The sequence below is a fragment of the Hippopotamus amphibius genome, chromosome 3 (genome assembly GCF_030028045.1).
Source record: "Hippopotamus amphibius kiboko isolate mHipAmp2 chromosome 3, mHipAmp2.hap2, whole genome shotgun sequence".
Lineage (NCBI taxonomy): Eukaryota > Metazoa > Chordata > Mammalia > Artiodactyla > Hippopotamidae > Hippopotamus > Hippopotamus amphibius.
In genome coordinates this window covers 173,346,873-173,364,296 of record NC_080188.1, presented here as the reverse complement: position 1 = coordinate 173,364,296, position 17,424 = coordinate 173,346,873, and the positions used below count along the sequence as shown (strand labels likewise).

Genomic DNA, 17,424 nt, shown 5'->3' with positions numbered 1-17,424 from the left:
ATAATATTTTTCGTCTTCACCCATGTCTCCTAAAAATACAGAGCCTGAGGCAAGAGCTCATAGATTGATACTTTATTGGAGAATGCAATCCCAGGGAAGCAGGAGGCAAGATAGAGAGAAATGAGGCAGGAAAGGAGGCAGAGTAAATACAAGAAATTGCTCTGAGGAGCTGGTGGCTATGTTTTGCAGGAGAGGATGTATGAAGCTACCAGGTCCCCGCCGGTCCATCCAGGGGGGAGAATGGAGAAAGACTTTATCTTCAGCTCCCATCCAGGACTGGACCATGGGGACTTTTCACATTTGCCCCCATGAGGCATTAACTCCCCTGCACTCCTAGGCTGCACATGCTTGGGTACAAACTGGGTCCTGCAAAAGCAATGGGGAAGCCCTGGGCAGCGGGGAACAGCGTTCGGCTCGGGGATGAAGTCAGGCACTGCCAGGTCATGCCTCCAGCAACGTGGAGAGCCTGGAGTGGCCACAGCGCCGAAAGCAACCTGGCCCTGTGACAGAAAGACTGCAGGTCTTTGACTAGGGTCAGCCAGACGGGCAGGAAAGCAAGCTTGCAGATCTGTGCTGACACACACGTTGAATCCAATGCATCCTGCAGTTCCAAATGAGTGGTCTTATGGTTTACTTTATATCTCTTACATTTCTGCCTCCAAGGTACATGTTGCTAAGATTGAACTTGGTGATGTGGCAAAGTGGCAATGAATTTGTGCAGCCTTGGCATTTTTTCCTGGGGAGCTCAAAGCACTTTATCATTAAATATTTTCTCATTAAACCTGTCAGAAAGGAGATTTGTGGACCTTTTCCTCCTGAACAGCTGGGAACTGAGATCTGGAGAGCTTTGTCTCAGATCCGGTGTTAAATCTGGGGATGGAGAGACTAAGTCTACGGGCTTCTAAGCCAGACTTGCCCACTTGACCCCCTGTTAGCCTAAAGGCCCTGATTTCTTATCACCATCCCAAGTGAATTCGAGGCTGCTGGTAATGACAGAGTCATCACTGTAAGAGTTTCCTGGGTTGGGGTGAATAAAATTTCTACTTCTTCCCTGTCCAAACATCGCGAGGATTTCACTTTTTTCTATCTTGCCCATTGCCCACGAGAACAGGAGCCAGATTTTACTTCCTCAGTGCCCTGAGTGGCTAGAACAAGGACAGACAGTATAATAGATCGGAAAATGTTAGCTAAATGAATGAAATTCATGACCTTGGGAGTCACTCGAATCTACTTTGGGGGAGGGTTTCCAGTGATATATCTCCAGACCAGGTTATACCAACCCTTCAGCAATTAAACCCTTGTAACCAGCATCTTTAGCTGCAATAAAAATAATTTCAACCCAGAAATCCATTTAGATTTTCAGGACTTTAAAATTCTCAGGTTGTTAAAATAAGATCAAGAGATAAAGTGGACAGTGATCTAGATTATAAAGATCTCTGGTATTTATTATATACAATATAAAGAATATAAATAAAAATTATATAGCATATAAAGAGCACTGGTATTTATGTATCAATGGCCTACTGATTGCCAAGAATGTGTGAATTCTAATTCTCACACCACCACTGCACAATGAACATGAATGTCCTTGTCCTATAAATGAGGACATTCACAGAGAGGCCAGGTTACCTGCCCAAGGTCACATAGCCAGTATGGGCTGGAGTCAAGCTTTAAAACTATACCTATCTTCCTTTGCTCTTTTGCATAGATGCTCAGGGGATGGTAGTGTTTAACCAATTTAAGATACAGGAGTCAGGGTCTTGGGGGATGCTTTCTAGGGTGACTATTTCTGGTAGAGGATGTTGCCCTGGCTGGCCCATAGATGCCAAGTAAGAGAGAGTCCTAGTAGATACCCAGGGAGTCTGTCGTTTCTGGAGTAGAGATGGAAAGAAACAGAGGGACTATTTTAAGAATCATGCTGTGTTCACTGGGAAGCAGGGAGCACGTACTTAGAGAAGAATGACCAGCAGAGAAAAAGCGCAGGTGATCAGACCAGAGCCCAGATAGGGAGGTCTGGAGTTCCTTCTCCCATCCTTTTACTGATGTCTATCTGTTCTTGTTTCTGGTGATGGAATATAGCATCCCAGCCCTCAGGCTCTGGTGGTGACCGTCTGTTGAGGAACAGTGATGACTGAGAAGGTATTTTCTGGCATACTTACTATGCTCCCCACACAACGAAACGTCCAGCTAGAGAAGGCTGACGCTTCCTGTTAGCAGCAGCACGTGTGCCTGAGACCAGGTGGGATGGGCCCAGGTTCCACCGTAAATCTCCTAAACCAAGACAATCTAACTCCAGGGTGTGCTTAAAAGTCTACATCAGTGGGATGCTCTATTCAGAAAGATCTACATGCTAGACTCCTAGAGACTGAGCATTTCTGGCTCCTCCTAGCTCCACTGAGGGAATTTATGGATATTATTTCATTGACTTTCATAGCATCTCAAGAATTTGCTAACTCAAAGAATGTTAAAGGCTATAAGGTATTTTTTACCCAGCTATCCGCTTCACAGAAGTCTTGAGCTATTTAAAATCGGTATCTGTGTTTCCTCTCTTTGACATGCGTGGTGTTCAGGAATAGTTAAAATGCAGGTTAAGAGAGGGCAGGGTGTCTACAGGTGCAGCCTCATCATAAAAAGGGAAGGGAGCCAAGATCCCTCAGATCTCTCGGGCAGCAAAATAAATGAACAGGCACCATGGTATCAAACGGAGTTGGGCTCCACTACACTAGCTGTGTAGGCTTGGACAAGTTACTTAACCTCTCTGGGGTTTAATTTCCTTGTCTGTTCAATGATGGTTAATAACACATACCTCCGAAGATTACTGTGAGGCTAAAAATGATATTGAATGTAAAGCCTTTCTTTAGCATGATATCCACACAGAGCAAGTACACATTTACTCATTAACTCATTAAATAATTTTTTTACTGAGTGCTTACCATGTGCTTGACGTTTTTCTAGGTACTTGGGCTATCCCAGGGAGAAACTTTGAAAAAATTCTTCATCCTATGACACTTATAGTCTGGTGGTAGGACACATTCAGTTAAGTAATGAACATAATAAAAAGTAAAATACAGTGCTTCAGAAAGCGGGAAAAAATAAAACAGGAGAAGGAAGATTGGGAGTGTTGGATGGGGCATTGCAATTGGAAGTAGGGGGATATCATTGAAAAGATGACATTCAAGCCAAGGCTTGGAGGAGGGGAGAGGATGATCTGTGAGGATGTGGGGCAGAGCAGAGGAGGGAGAGGAAGTGCCAGCATGGAGGCCCCCCAGCTATGGTGGGCAGCAGATTGCAATGCAGCAAATAAGCCACGGTGATTGGAAGTGGGTGAAGGGGAGAGCTGGACAATAGCAGATATTATTTTTTAAAACTACTGTTACTGGTTGTCTACTAGATCATGCTTTGCCCAATGCCATGAGACAGAGATTGAAACACAGGAGTCCAAAAGTGGGGAGAAATAGTCTTCTCTAAATGAGAGGAGTGACTCCAGGGGCAGAAGGGAGCTTTCTTACCCCCCCAGCAGTGGCTGCTCTTTTCATTATGAAATAACAATCCTGGGAAGCAACTATACCTTCTGCCAATGGCTTCCTTGGCTGCTGTAACAAGTCTTCTGAATGGAGGTCTTAAGCCATCCTTTCATTATTTTGGGGGGAGCTACCTGAAACCCCAATCTGTCCCCACACTGCAGCAACTGACCATAGAATTCCACGTGAAAACTTGAGGACAATGAATCCCAAGTGGCTTTATATTTTTGTCATTCTTAGCACTGTCCAAATTGCAAAGTCCTTTTCCCCATCCTCCAAGTCTGTCTGTCCTCTCCCCTACCCTTCTCTCCCCCTGCTGCTCGGTGCTTCCTTTACACCAGCGATTCTCAAACTTGAGAATTAAACTTGATTCACAACTGGAAGGCTTGTGAAAGCACAGATTTCTGGTTCCCACTGGAGTTCCTGATCCAGGAGGTCTCAGACGGAACCTGAGTATTTGCATTTCTAACATGTTCCAAGGTGGTGCTGATGCTGCTGGTCTGGACCACACTTTGAGCACCACTCCTCTATGCTAATTCGTTCTCTCAAAACTTTCCTACTTCCTCTGGGACCAGCACCGGTACATGACAAACAACTCATCTTTCACCCTTGACCTTAGCACACACTCTTCCTTCCCTCCACGTCCCTGTGTTGGCTGAAACCTGCATGTAACCTTCTCCAGTATTGAGGGATCCTTCTCATACCCCAGAGAAGAGCAGTCTCCCTGAAAACAATTACTTCTTTCAATATAAATGTAAAAGTCCCTCCACTTTAAAAACTTACCTGTCTCATCCTATTTCCCACCACTCACTTCCTAACTATGCTTTTCCAGCCATGGAATAATCTAGCATCTGATTATCTTCTCCACCCCATTTCTTAGCACTATTTTGGGTGACTTCACTGTCCAAAGGAAGGCATGCTTAAGTCTAGAGACTCCCCCATCATCAAAGCCAATCATCCTGCCTAAGAACTTCTGCATCTCTGAAACAGTAAATCTGAATATCACATAACGTACTGTGACTACAACCTCTTTTCATACCTCTAATTGCTACCAAATATGTTCTTCAATGACAGAAACTCCAAGACCTCTGACACATCTGTTCACCCCAGGCATCAGTCCTGTATTTACATCCTTGTCTACCTGACCTAATCCACGTGGCCCATTGCTAGTGCCCTCACCTAGCTTGCTCCACCTTTTGCCTTTCCTCTGCCTTCACATAGGCTGCTAGGGCCTGCCAGGGCAAAAGCACAAGCAGTTGAACTAGGTGGTCTTGCTCACGTTCCCTGAGCATTTTGTGCACACCCCTATACAGCACTTTTCACAATATAGGATAAGGCTAGAGTAACTCGTCTTTCTCTCACCCTTCACATCCAATCCACTTGGCAAATCCTTTTGGTTCTACCATCAAAATAATTTAGAATTGGACCACTTCTCATTACCCCTATCCTGATCATTCTAGTTTAAAATGATATCATCTCTCCTCTGTATTGCCATAGCCTTCTAATCGGTCTCCCCATCTCCAACTTGGACCCAATATTTGGAATCCATTCTCAACACAGCAGACAGAACGGTCCTGTAAAACATTAAGTCCGATGATATCTTCTTCCGCTCAAAGTTTTCTAGGGCTTCCCATTCCAACCCCTAAAAGTATCTTATTCCCCAATCTGATGACCAAGCCCTACGGGATCTGCCCCATAGCATCTCAGAGCGCCTCTCCTGCTCCTTTTCTTCTCACCACCTTTCTCACCAGAGGAACCTCCTTTCTCTTCTTCAAACACGCCAAGGATGTCTGCCCTGCTGCTCATCTGTTGGAATGATCTGTCCCCGGATGTGTCTGTGTCTTCCTCCTTCACCTTCTTCCCAGCCCACTCTAGCTGAAATTCTACCCCCTGCACTTCCTAAACCATTTCCCTGCTTATATGTCTCTATAACGTAAGTCACTATCTGAGATATTATTTCTTTTGCTATTTTTTTGCTTTGTCACTCTGCTTAAATATAATCTCCATGAGGCAAGGAATTTTGCTCCCTAATGCCTAGACCAGGTATTTAGTAAGGGCTTAAAATAAGTTGTCTGATTTGATAAATTTATGAATTCTGATTATAAAATTCTTGAAAATAGATTCTGAGCCTAGTTATTTTTGTTTCTTTAGCATCTAACACTAGGCTGTGGTATTAATTAACAAATGACTGTGGAAGAAGCAAATAAAGAAATGGATAGGATTTATGTTTGGAAAGGAGGATGGATGTTGGAGGACAGGTGGATGAGAACTAGCTTTCACTTAGTGAAGCCACCTGAAGAATTCTTGGAAAGTCATGCCCCAACCTAGAGACTAGGCTGACCTTATTACTGACTCTAGCCTTTCCTGCTGGGAGAAGGGTGCTTTCAGTAAAACACTGGGAGAAAGTTCCTTGCTCAGTGACTTTACTGTCATGAGGTGATAAAATTCTTCATAGAAAGTATCTAATTTAGGAAAATGATTGTATAAGAAATAAGGTCCAGGGACTTCCTGGTGCCGCAGTGGTTAATCCTCCAGCCAATGCAGGGGACATGGGTTCAATTCCTGGGCCAGGAAGATCCCACATGTCTTGGAGCAACTAAGCCTGTGCGCCACAACTACTGAGCCTATGTTCTAGAGCCTGTGAGCCACAACTATTGAGCCCACCTAGAGCCCATACTCCACAACAAGAGAAGCCACTGCAATGAGAAGCCTGTGCACTGCATTGCAACGAAGAATAGCCCCTGCTCGCCGCAACTAGAGAAAGCCCATGCACAGCAATGAAGACCCAATACAGCCAATAAGTAAAAAATTAAATTAATTAATTAATTAATTATTTAAAAAAAGGTCTGGTTTCCTGCTAATTAGGAGCTGAGGTCATGCTCTGGGCCACTTAAAAGGTAATTCCCATTTGTTACTAGTTGTAAACTCAGCCCAAGTGAGTTATATTTATGATTGCCCTCTGGGTTTGAAGGAAGCAAAGCATAGGGTTTTTTTGGTATAACTGCTAGGCCTGTATTAATTTGCAAGGATGCCCTCAATGAGTCTAACTCATTAATCTCCGCATCTGTCCGGTACAGGACTCCTCCCTGGCTGAAGGAAAACGGGACCTGGGAATGTTATTTCATTCTCTCAGCATTAAATTGCTTTCCATGCTCCCAACTGGTCTGCTGGGATTTCAGAAAGTCTGCTTTGTCAGTGAGCACAAATGGTCAGAAGCATATCTTGATACGCTTTGGGGACTAGAATTAACACAAAGAAGCCCCACTGAGAAATAGTATGGTGGTCTCTCCCGGATGGATTACTCTTTGTTGGCCACTCTTTATTCCAAAGCTGCTTCCATCCATCTATTCCTGCAGATGGCACTATGCAGCATCTCTCCTACCTGCTAACCACCCCACCAATGTCCAACCAGCCTGCTGCCTATTCAGCAAACAAGTCCAAGGTGTCAGCAAGGACATTTGCAAATTCTCCAAAGCAGAAATAGCTGGGACACCTTCCCAATACCTGTTCTTACTCTGGCCTGGAGTCAGAAATCAACAGATACGAAATAAGGGTAACTTGGGTCCTCCCCAGTCTCTCATCTAGGTGTTTTCAATACCAGGTTCTGCTTTCATCATTAAGCAGGCGACCTTCAAAAGTCATTCAGTCCATACCCTACAAACCAGGCAACACTCACTCCAGAAAAGCACATTTGTCTTATACTTAAAGGTCTCCATTCAACTGTAACATCTCAGTGGACACCAACAGTCCTGAAAGGGAGAATTATTTTGGTATCTAACTGGAACATTATTTTTTAAGGTAGGTCTTTTCTTCATCATTATTGAGCGACAAAGAAAGGTTTTCAGTCTTTTACATAATAGCCCTTTAAACATCTAATTTAACATGGTAAGCAAAATGGGAATTGATATCAAATAATGAGTCTGAGCACTGGCTCTGTAAGATGCTAGTTTTGTGACCCTGGTCAGCTTACTTACTCTACTCTGAATTTCAATGTCTGCATCTATAAGATGGGGACAATATTCTATTCATCCAGTAAATACTTACTGAGTTCCTACTCAAGAACAAACTCTACGAATGGTTAATGATATTAACAGAGACACTGAATGATGCTGGAAGTTTAGGTTGTGCAAGTGTCAATAAGAGAAATACTGTGGCTAAGCTTATGTACTAGTAGCTGGAATCACCTTGCTCATAACTCCTGACCCCAATTGTATCAGGTGGACCATGGGGGACACAATCCTAGAACGTATCACTGAACACTTACTATGGGACAGGCACTTAAAAAATCCTTTACATAAATCTACTCATTTAACTCTCACTAGAAACTTATGATCTATGGTACCATTATCTCCCACCCCATTTTACAGAGTAGTAAACAGAGGCACTGAGTGATACCACCTGCTCAAGGTCAAGTATCAATAGTTAGATTTCTGCTCTACCAGCAGAAATCTGACCCTGGGTGGTCCGACTCCAAGTCTAAGTTTCCTGGAACAAATCGGCCACCGTGCTGCTCTCTAAGTGTGAGGGACATGAGAGTGGGCAAACCCTGCTCTCATGGAATTCACTGTCTAATGAGGTAGACAGACACTGAACAAGGCATTATAATAACAAACTGCGATAAATGTCCTGAAGCAAAGAAACATGGCACGATGAGGGCACCTAGCAGTGGCCCTGGACCCCTTCTGTACTCAGGCAAGGCACTTGCTCTGAGATCTGCAGGCTGAGAGGAGTTAATCAGTGAAAGGGGTGGGGCTGGAGAGCATTTGAGGTCGTGAGATTAACATGTGCAAAGGCTCCGTGTTGGAGATGGACATGGTTTGTTGGAGGAACTGAGAAAGGCAGTGAGGCTTCAGGAAATACAGTGATTGATGGGGAGTGTGGGCAAGAAGAGGCTGGGAAGTGGACAAGGGCCCCCTCCATTTAGGTCCTAATATGCCTGTCACATATTTAGACCCTCATCAGAAAAGGAATGGCAATCCATTAAAAAACTGTAAGAAGGGGCATCAATGTGATCAGATTTCTGTGTTGAAAATAACAGTGCCTGTAACATGCCATGCATGTTAAGTGAGGCAATAAATGAAAGCCCTTTCAGAAGGTGTAAAGTGCTACAGCATCAGTGATTTTAATTAAAGTAGGTCTAGATCTCTCTTCCCACTGTGACTTTGCATCATGGCATCATCCCTTGAACACTGTGAGATTGTGTCAGCTCATAGCCAACTTGTTACAGCTGGAGTCAGGAGCCACAGTTAAGGTGACTTGAGGGGTACAACATGCCAGCTTGGCAACAGCATTTTTCTTATTGAAACTTCCACAACCTAAACTTCCTAAGCATCAGTCTCCATCTCTGCTAATGTGCATACGTTATTGGTCCATTCTCAGTCCAACTGCTAATAGAAATTAGTAGTTGATCAGATCACTTTAACTGGTGCCAGAGCCCTGCAGAAGGGGTGCCCAGGACAACTAAATTCTGGCTGTGGACGGGATGTAATAAGCCTTAGAGCAAGGGATGATTCCAGACTGTCAGGGAGCTTCACAAGGAGAAGCAGCAGTAAAAAGTGTGCTATTTGTGTAATGGATGTTGACTGAAACCAAACTCTTCCTAACTGACAGGGGCTCATTCTGGTGCACTGAAGAAGGACAATTCTTTACCAAAGAACTGGTCTATAACAACTCCACAATACAGAATGACGATTTTGATACATCTTTGGTAGGGAGGGAGTGATATAGCAATTAATTCTAAATCTGTAGTCTTCCTATGCTGTAATTCAAAATAACCTTTCAGATGTACCAAAAATATGAAGAGTGAGTGACCTGGTCAGCATCCTGAGGGCAGAGGTTACAGGTACTAAAGCACCTGGTACCATGTACCTAAGCACCTGGTGTATTGCCGTGTGTGTCTGGGGCTTTCACCAGTCTTTCCTACTGACTCCCTGATGAACAGACCATGTGGAGTAACGGAGGGATGCAATGGGACAGAGGCTGAGGAGTTCCTGGGAAGGGATGCGCCTGTCCTGAGCCTTGAATTCTCCCCCTTCCCTGCTGAACTCCAGGCTGTCCTGTCTGACGCCCTTGCTCCCCCTTTCTCCGTGGCGAGGGGAGGTCCCTGAAGCGTCCCTCTGCAGACTCTGCTGGTCTCAGTGTCTCTTACCTTGGGCTTTGACATCATCCACCACGGGGCAAGGGGTCTTCACGATCACGTCACTTGGCCTGGAGCGTCGTCCTGTGTTGTCCACTCCCCACAGGGTGAACCTAGCAGGGAGGGGAGGGTATCATTAAGATAGAAACTGCGGTGGTCCCGGCTGACAGCCAAGCCTTGCCTGGAGGGGCAGGTTTTCCCCTGACTGCTCTCACCACCCGGCCAAGCACTTATTGCCACCACCCAGGACATAAAGCATGCAGTCTAGAGCCTCTCGCTGCTTCCTGGTGGGTCCTGGGCTGTCATGAGGGTATTACCTGATGGCAAGCATCATGGTATAGAGCAGTGGTTCTCCAAGTGGGGTCCCCAGACCAGTAGCATCACCGGGGAAGTTGCTAGTAATGAACATTCTCATGCCCCAAGCCAGACCTACTGAATCGGAGACTCTAGGGATGAGGACAAAAATCTGTGCTATGACAAGCCTTTCAGGTGACGCTGATGCCAGTTACATTCTGACAACCACCAATCTGAGGGCAAGAGTGTGTATCTATGGAAAAAGATGGTCTGAAGTGGGTCTGAAGCCTCCACTCCCTGCCATGTGGAGCTGTAGTTAACGCCTCTGAGCTTTATTTTTCCTTTTCTGTGAAATGGGGATGATAATAAAACTACTTGTAGGTCACTGTGAAGAGGAGATAGGATAATAAAGTACAGAAAGATCTAGCATAGTACCTGGAGCTCAATGACATTGCATAAATCATATTAATTCTGTTCTGCCCATCTTGTGCTCAGTTGAGGCTTTTAGGCCAAGGACTGAGGACAATTTCCTCTTTAAAGTCAGAAGTGAAACAGCCAGAGCTGAGGGGTCCAGACTGGCCTGTGACTGGGGGCTCTATTTCCTGCATGCAGCTCTTTCTGACCCACTGAGATGCTACCCACTGTGAACCAGGAGTCCAGAGTGGACACCTTATGCTACCCCTGGCAACGAGAAGATGTGGTTCTAAGAGCCCCCTCCACCCTCAACACACACACACACACACCCCCCCAGGAAGAGGGTGAAGACCCGGCCATCAAAGGCTGAACGTAAAATTTCCCCCTTGGGTGATGCAGCTGGATGGAGAGGAAAGAGCAATGCCAGGTTCTGCTACTCCCAAGAGGAATTTGAATGTAACCATGAAGATAACCTCTGGGGTCGGTGCCCACGCCTCTGACAACTAATCTAGTGAGTCTAAAGCAAATCATTAACGCTGCCTTTCTCTTCTCTTTCTCTTTTGTGGTGTCGCCATGGGAGGTTGCATTTATTGGCAAGTCTGAATTTTCTTTCCTCTTGGCAGAGCTACAGGGAGGAAAAGAGGTGAAAAGAAGAAAGATGCCCCGAGACAGAGGGGCCCAGGCACATGTTAAGGTAAATGAGCCTCAGACAGCTGAACCGGTGAGGTAGAAAAGAGATGGAAATTGCCTAATGATTCTGCCAGGAAATATCCGTTTCTCTCAGCAGAGAAGAGACAGCCTTGCATCTACAACTGCCTCCCCACAGAGAAGCCCAGGAAATGGTCAGTGTTAAGAACCTGCATGTCCTGATGCACTGTTTTCCTTCCTTCTGCCCCCGCTAAGTCTCATGCTGGAATCACATCCCACTGGATGTGCTGGCCCACCTGGGTGCAGACCTGCCTGTGCGTTCCGCGGGACTGCCCCGCCTCCTTGATGTCCGTCAGATGAGGACCAGGCACTTGGCTTCCCTGTCTTATCTGCACTAGGTGGCTCTGTCCATTCTACTGTCCTCTGCTTCTCGCCTTGCTATTTAGTTCAGATCTACCACCTTGCCTAGTACTAAACCCCTCTCCCACCCTGATCCAAAATCCAGGGGCCAGCTATCCTTCTCCCCCACCAGCCCTCCCCTCCTAGGTCTGAGTGAGCCCTTTGTATCCAGCTGCACACCCTGGGCTGCCTGGCTCCCTAGCAATGGCAGCCCCGGAATTTTTCATCACTCCCCCCCACCCCCAACACACACCTGATCAGCCTTTTGCTGCTATTTCTAGAATTGTGACTGAGGCCACCAAACCTGAAGCCAGCACACCTGATCTGCCCTGTGTAGCACCTGCTCCATTTCCCAGTCTTATCCCACAGCCCAGTCTCAGCTCCCTCCTCTGCCCTCTTGCTTCAGACCATCTTGAGCTATTTCTCAGGGATGGGTGCGGGGGTACCCAAGGCAGACTGCAGACCTGCACCTCACCATCAGGGGCTCCCAGATGGGTGAATTCCACCTCCCACCCTCGTGTGCCCTTTGTGGAGCGGGAATGTCTCTCACTGGAGATCCTGACCACAGAGTCCCTGACATGTAAGAAGTCTTCCTCCCTGCTCAGAGATGGGCCACTTGATGTTTGTTGCAGATCCTGCCCTGACCCCACTTTCGGCTGTCCCTTGTGGTCAGAGTCAGGAGATAGGAGCCCTGTTCTTCTGAGGCTGATACCCAGGCACAGGAAGGGTCACGGGGCTTCTAGTGCAAGCCAGGCTCTATGCCTTCGTTCTTGCCTCTGGGCTCTCTTCCTTCACTGGCCCCTCCCCAGCCGTGTGTCTGAGCCCACACTTGTGAGCCCCTGCCCTGAGAGCCAGCCTGCCTGGTGCCCCCTCCTCTGTAAGATGGCCCTGCTTCATCACTTCCCGTCCTCCTCCCAGAGCCCTGAGCATCGCCTTGGGACTCCAGGTCAGGCCTGGCATCTTGCTACCTGCTGATGGGCTATGTGATGCTGTCTGTCTGGATATATTTACAGGCTTAGAGGTCACAACTGTCTATGGTGGGTTCCAGCCACCTTTTGTGGTGCACCCTTATTTAACCTTGGACCTTCAATTTCTGACGGTTTCCCTGGACTGTGATGAGAAAAGTCCTAAGCCTCAGGTACCAAAGTGGCTGTTGGATGGATGCTCTCCCAGTGCCTGGGTTGCAGCTAATCCTCCCTGCTCCCAGCTTGTCCCCCTCCTCTGAGTGTTGCTTTGTGCTCCATCCTGCTGTGAGTTCCCACCAACTCCACTGGATCTCAGGCTGGGATGAAATTGTGTGTGCTTTAAGGAATTCTCATCACTCTGACGGGGCAATTAGTATACAATTTAGGGTCCTAAGCCCTTACCATATTTATTTATTTATTTATTTATTTATTTATTTATTTATTTATTGGCTGCATTGGGTCTTCGTTGCTGCGCACGGGCTTTCTCTAGTTGTGGGGAGTAGGGGCTACTCTTCGTTGTGGTGCACAGGCTTCTCACTGAGGTGGCTTCTCTTGTTGAGGAGCACAGGCTCTAGGTGTGTGGGCTTCAGTAGTTGCAGCACATGGGCTCAACAGTTGTGGCTCGTGGGTTCTAGGGCACAGGCTCAGTAGATGTGGCACACGGACTTAGTTGCTCCGTGGCATGTGGGATCTTCCCAGACCAGAGCTCAAACCCATGTCCCCTGCATTGGCAGGTGGATTCTTAACCACTGGGCCACCAGGGAAGGCCAAGCCCTTACCATTTTTAATAGCAAAGCTAGGTATTAGGGGAAAAAAAGGCTTCCCACATCCTTCTAAGTCAAGAGGACGCCTGACCTAAGAGCCCATCCTCAGTGGTCCCAGCTCCCTCAGTCCTGGAGGGACCCTGAGGAGTAGCCAGATTAGTTTTACTACTGAAACAAGCCTGGGGAACCCTTTGCACGCTCCATGTGGAAATGCCGCACGCAGTTATTTCAGGAAGGCTCTTCTGTTTCTTGTCAGCATCATCGTTTCCACCACCGGACGCTCGTAGGACAGTAACAGGGTTGTAACTGGGATTACTGGACAGAAGAGATAAGCCCTGCTCCCGTTCCGGAGGGCTGATGTGTAAGTACATTTATTGTCTCGTCCAGAGCTCCTGGGCCCTCTCCACCGCTGCCTGGCTGCTGGGCTATTCAGCCTGCCGTTAGAGCCTGTGTGATGACGTGTGTTGTGTGTGTGCGTGTGAGTGTGTGTGTGTGTGTGTGTGAACCAACACAGCCCTGCTCTGGCTCCACGGCTGATACTTTAAAGGCCTGAAACTTGATGTGCGTGGAGCATCCTTGGGCCTCCTGCCAAGGGCTAATTGCCTTTGTCTGCGACTTTCACACGTGCCCCCTCTAGGCGTGGTGCTTTCTGCGGATGGCTCCAAACACACTGCCTTTCTCTGAATTATCTGTTTGCTATCTCGTGCTCCCAGAGGCAGGGGCTCTGCTGTGAGCACACCCTGTGATGGGGAGCGGAGTGTGGGCTACAAAGCTGAGAGTCACCTCCCCACTCTGGCCTCAGTTTCCTCATCTATAAAATGAAGATGTTGGACCAGACACATTTTAAGACCCCTTTTAACCAGGGATTCTTAACAGTTTTTCTACAGTGGACCCTTCTCAGAGTAATGCTTTTCCAATGCATTAAATACAGTGCATAGGATGACAAAGTAAGCCAGCTATGCTGAAAGGCCATCCTGCCTCCGTGGACCGCAGGTGAAGAGCCAGCCCTGTGCTTTAATGTGAGTAACAATATCTCTCTCAATCCTTCCAGTAGCCTGGACTGGCTGGGCAGTGGGACGCAGCGAAGAGAATGCAAGCCTTGATTCAATGCTTAACCACCCGCCACACCCGGACAACAAGCCACGTGATTCTGTGGAAGCTACTCAGTGTGGCTGAATCTCAGTTTCCTCAGCTATAAAATGGGAACAATAACCCCTATCTCACAGGGTCGTGGGGTGGGGGTGGGGAGGTGGTTAAGAAGCACCCACGCGTAGCGAACCCTCCCTAATGAAGGCTGCCTTCCATATTACAGATGAGCACACTTAGCTGCAGAAACTGTAAGTGTCCTGCTTAATCGCGTAGTGGTTGGAAACAAAACCAGGTTCGGAGCCCACGTGTTCTCAGCTCTTAATGCGGGCCTCCTCTCCTTCAGCGGGGTCTGAAGCTCTGGTGCACTCCATCCCTCTGCGGAGAGCAGGGGCCCTCCCAGGCCCGCCTGCATGCCCTCCGCGTGCGATCTGCAGCACCACCTACTGGACGCTGGCTGTTCTTTCCCCTCTGCCCAGCGCACTGTCTTGTAATTCCTTCCGCAATCAACCCTGACAGAATGTTTGTGTTTGACAAGACTTAAGAGGGAGGCACTGGAGACTCACCTAGGATAGCAGAGCAGGAGAAGGCCTCGGCCTCGGGTCTCTGATCAGGAAATGTACCCAGCCCAGGCCAACACGAGAGGGTCCCTGGGTGGGTAAGGGCTGGCATAATGGACCACCACGCCAGCCCCATGCTCATAGGAGCTTTGAAATTCCTGATTAACAGTTGTGACTTAATGACAGGAATTACTGAGCCCTCATTATCCATGGTCATTGCAGTTTCACCGATTTTGAGGCATTTACAGCAGGTTAGGTGTTCCATGCTCCCAAATATTGGTTCCTTTTACCTGTTCCCCTCCTCATGGTCAGAATGCCCAGCCGCAGACCAGCTAATGAGCACCCTAATTTCCTTTGTCCTCCTATTATCATTTACGTCGCTCTACGTTTTCCAGTGCCTGCCGAATATCACTTGTCTTTCTGTATCGCCCTTTCATCAGCCTGGCCCCTTGGTTACATCTCTCTTTCCTGTACTGAAGCATCTAAGTTCATCTCGCAAACCGTGCCACTCACATTTCTAGTGCTTTTCATCTCTGAACTTTTTCACCGTGGAAATAGGAATGATTTATTCCGGAAACCTTGACTCTCTGCTCACGACCTCATCTGTAAACTGTTAAATGTTTTTCACACTGATGGGGTCAAAGGTCCCGGAACTACATCACTATGAATTCTGCCTTTGTCCCCCAATTTTCCCCTCATGACTTAGATTCCATCGCTATCTCTTCTCTTTTGGTGTCATTTATGTCTGCTTCACAAATACTTTACAACTGTTTCCAGAGCACAGAGGGAAACAGGGAAGAGCTACCAGAAAGAATAGAGCTGTTCCAAGTGCCACAATACAGGAGCTCGCTGTATTTTCTTTGAAGAAAAACCATCTCTCGCCTCTAGAAAATATCTATATCGCTGTGACTGGAGCTAGATTTTTAAAGCAGAGTTCTTGGTATTCTACTCCTTTCCTCCAAAAAACACTGAATAGTCTCCTCTGACTTACAGCACTCACTCTATTTTCCCAAGCTCGCTTTCTTCTATCCCCTTTATTCGCCGTCTGCTTCTACCCTGTCATCTACTTGCTACTCACCATCATGCCTCTTCGCCTTTGTCCTTGCTGTTTCCTCCACCCGCTGTGCCTTTTCCAACATGACGCTTTCTACTTAAATTCTACACAACCCAATGCAGATGACGTCCACTCTAGTTAGAAGGAATCGCTTCTGTCTTTTCTCTTCTACAGCATGTTCCTTGCTCTTTCATATCTACCTTTTATTTCATTCTGCCTGATGTTCAAGTGGGTTGTTGATATATTCCCCTCTGTGTTGCGAACTAGGATGGGACTGTATATTATCTTCCTTGATCCTCCCCTTCCAGTGCCTAGAAGTTTCTCTATAATGTTGAGTGGGACACGCCTTGAGACACTCATATTTTTCCAAGTCTCTAAAGGAACTCAAGCAGCCAAAAGGAACCAGCTAAAAGTCTGGGGGTGTTCAGGGTAAGGAATAACTCGGCAGGTGTGTGTCACTCACATGTAGATGGTGTCGGGTTCCAGGCATCGTATGATCAGAGAGATGGTGGTGAGCTGCTTGTCCGGGACCTGAGAGGGCATCGCACAAGGAGACTTCGCTCCGGAGATGATGTCGTCCACAAAGCTCAGCACCGTTTCTGCCCAGAGGGGAAGGAATGGAAGAGGCATGAGGAAGAGTGACGGCCAAGCAGCACCTGGTGCGGATCCACACTGTGAGAACTGGATATGAAAATCACTCGGTCCCCCAGCTTCTTAAATTCCTGGCGGGGAAAGGAGACCTAGAAGGAATGGTCTTTTCTGACTGTTTCATATTTAACTAATCAATTGGGAGCCACTTATCCAGAGTTAGCTCAGAAACAACCAAGGCAAGATGTACGGAGCACATCTGCGAGCTCTTTTATGACGTGTTCTTGGCTCGGGCAGAGAACAGCTGTTCTGGTCGGTGGTCATTGTCAGACCTTCGCAGTACCTGTGCGCATCAGCGAAGGGCCTCGGTAGGAGCAGGAGCCAGCTCTCCCTGCCCGAAGGCAGTGCGTATGTTTCCAAGCTTCAGTGATAGTTTCACCAGAAGCTGTTTACCCTGCACTAGACTGTGGACGCCACCCCCCTGCTGGTGCCTGTACTCATGCGTCAGTTTTAGGAATGATTTATGTTGACCTTTCCCTATGTGTAGACAGTGAAATACTAAGGCATGAAACATTTTTCATGGGGTGTTTCCACTCCTTTAAGACATCCCTCTTCTAGCTGGACCTGGCAAAAGCAGAGTTTGCTTTAGGACAAGACATGGGGTAATAAACACATCTGTTTCTCCATGCTTTTGCCTGGACAGGATAGGGAGTGGGGATTATTAGCAAAGGAATTTTTTTTTCTGTAATCATGGCAGTGGTTGACACAGAATTGTTTCCTAATTGTAGGCTAGGATAACTAGTGTACTGTATTGTTGTTTCTTTCTAAGCGTGCATAGAGGCAATGAAATGGACACCTCTTTTATAAACAAAGAGAAAAACAAAATCAAAACAAGACTTTGTCAGATGCTCACTGTACAAATAGAAGACACAGCTGCTGCTGCTCCACCCTGCCCCTCCCACATCCCTCAGGGGCTCTGGGCACCCAGAGCAAAG

The 17,424-nt window shown here is 47.2% G+C and overlaps 1 protein-coding gene across 2 annotated transcripts in view; it reads right to left on the bottom strand.

Moving 5' to 3' along the window:
- The window catches only part of ASTN1 (astrotactin 1), a 299,335-nt gene that overhangs the window by 4,488 nt on the left and 277,423 nt on the right, over positions 1–17,424 (bottom strand). For both annotated transcript variants that reach the window (XM_057727657.1, XM_057727658.1), the window contains exons 20-21: positions 16,305–16,440; positions 9,670–9,770 (exon numbers count right to left, since the gene is read on the bottom strand). In XM_057727657.1, the coding sequence (XP_057583640.1) occupies positions 9,670–9,770; positions 16,305–16,440 (237 nt within the window). The remainder of the gene's footprint in view (positions 1–9,669; positions 9,771–16,304; positions 16,441–17,424) is intronic.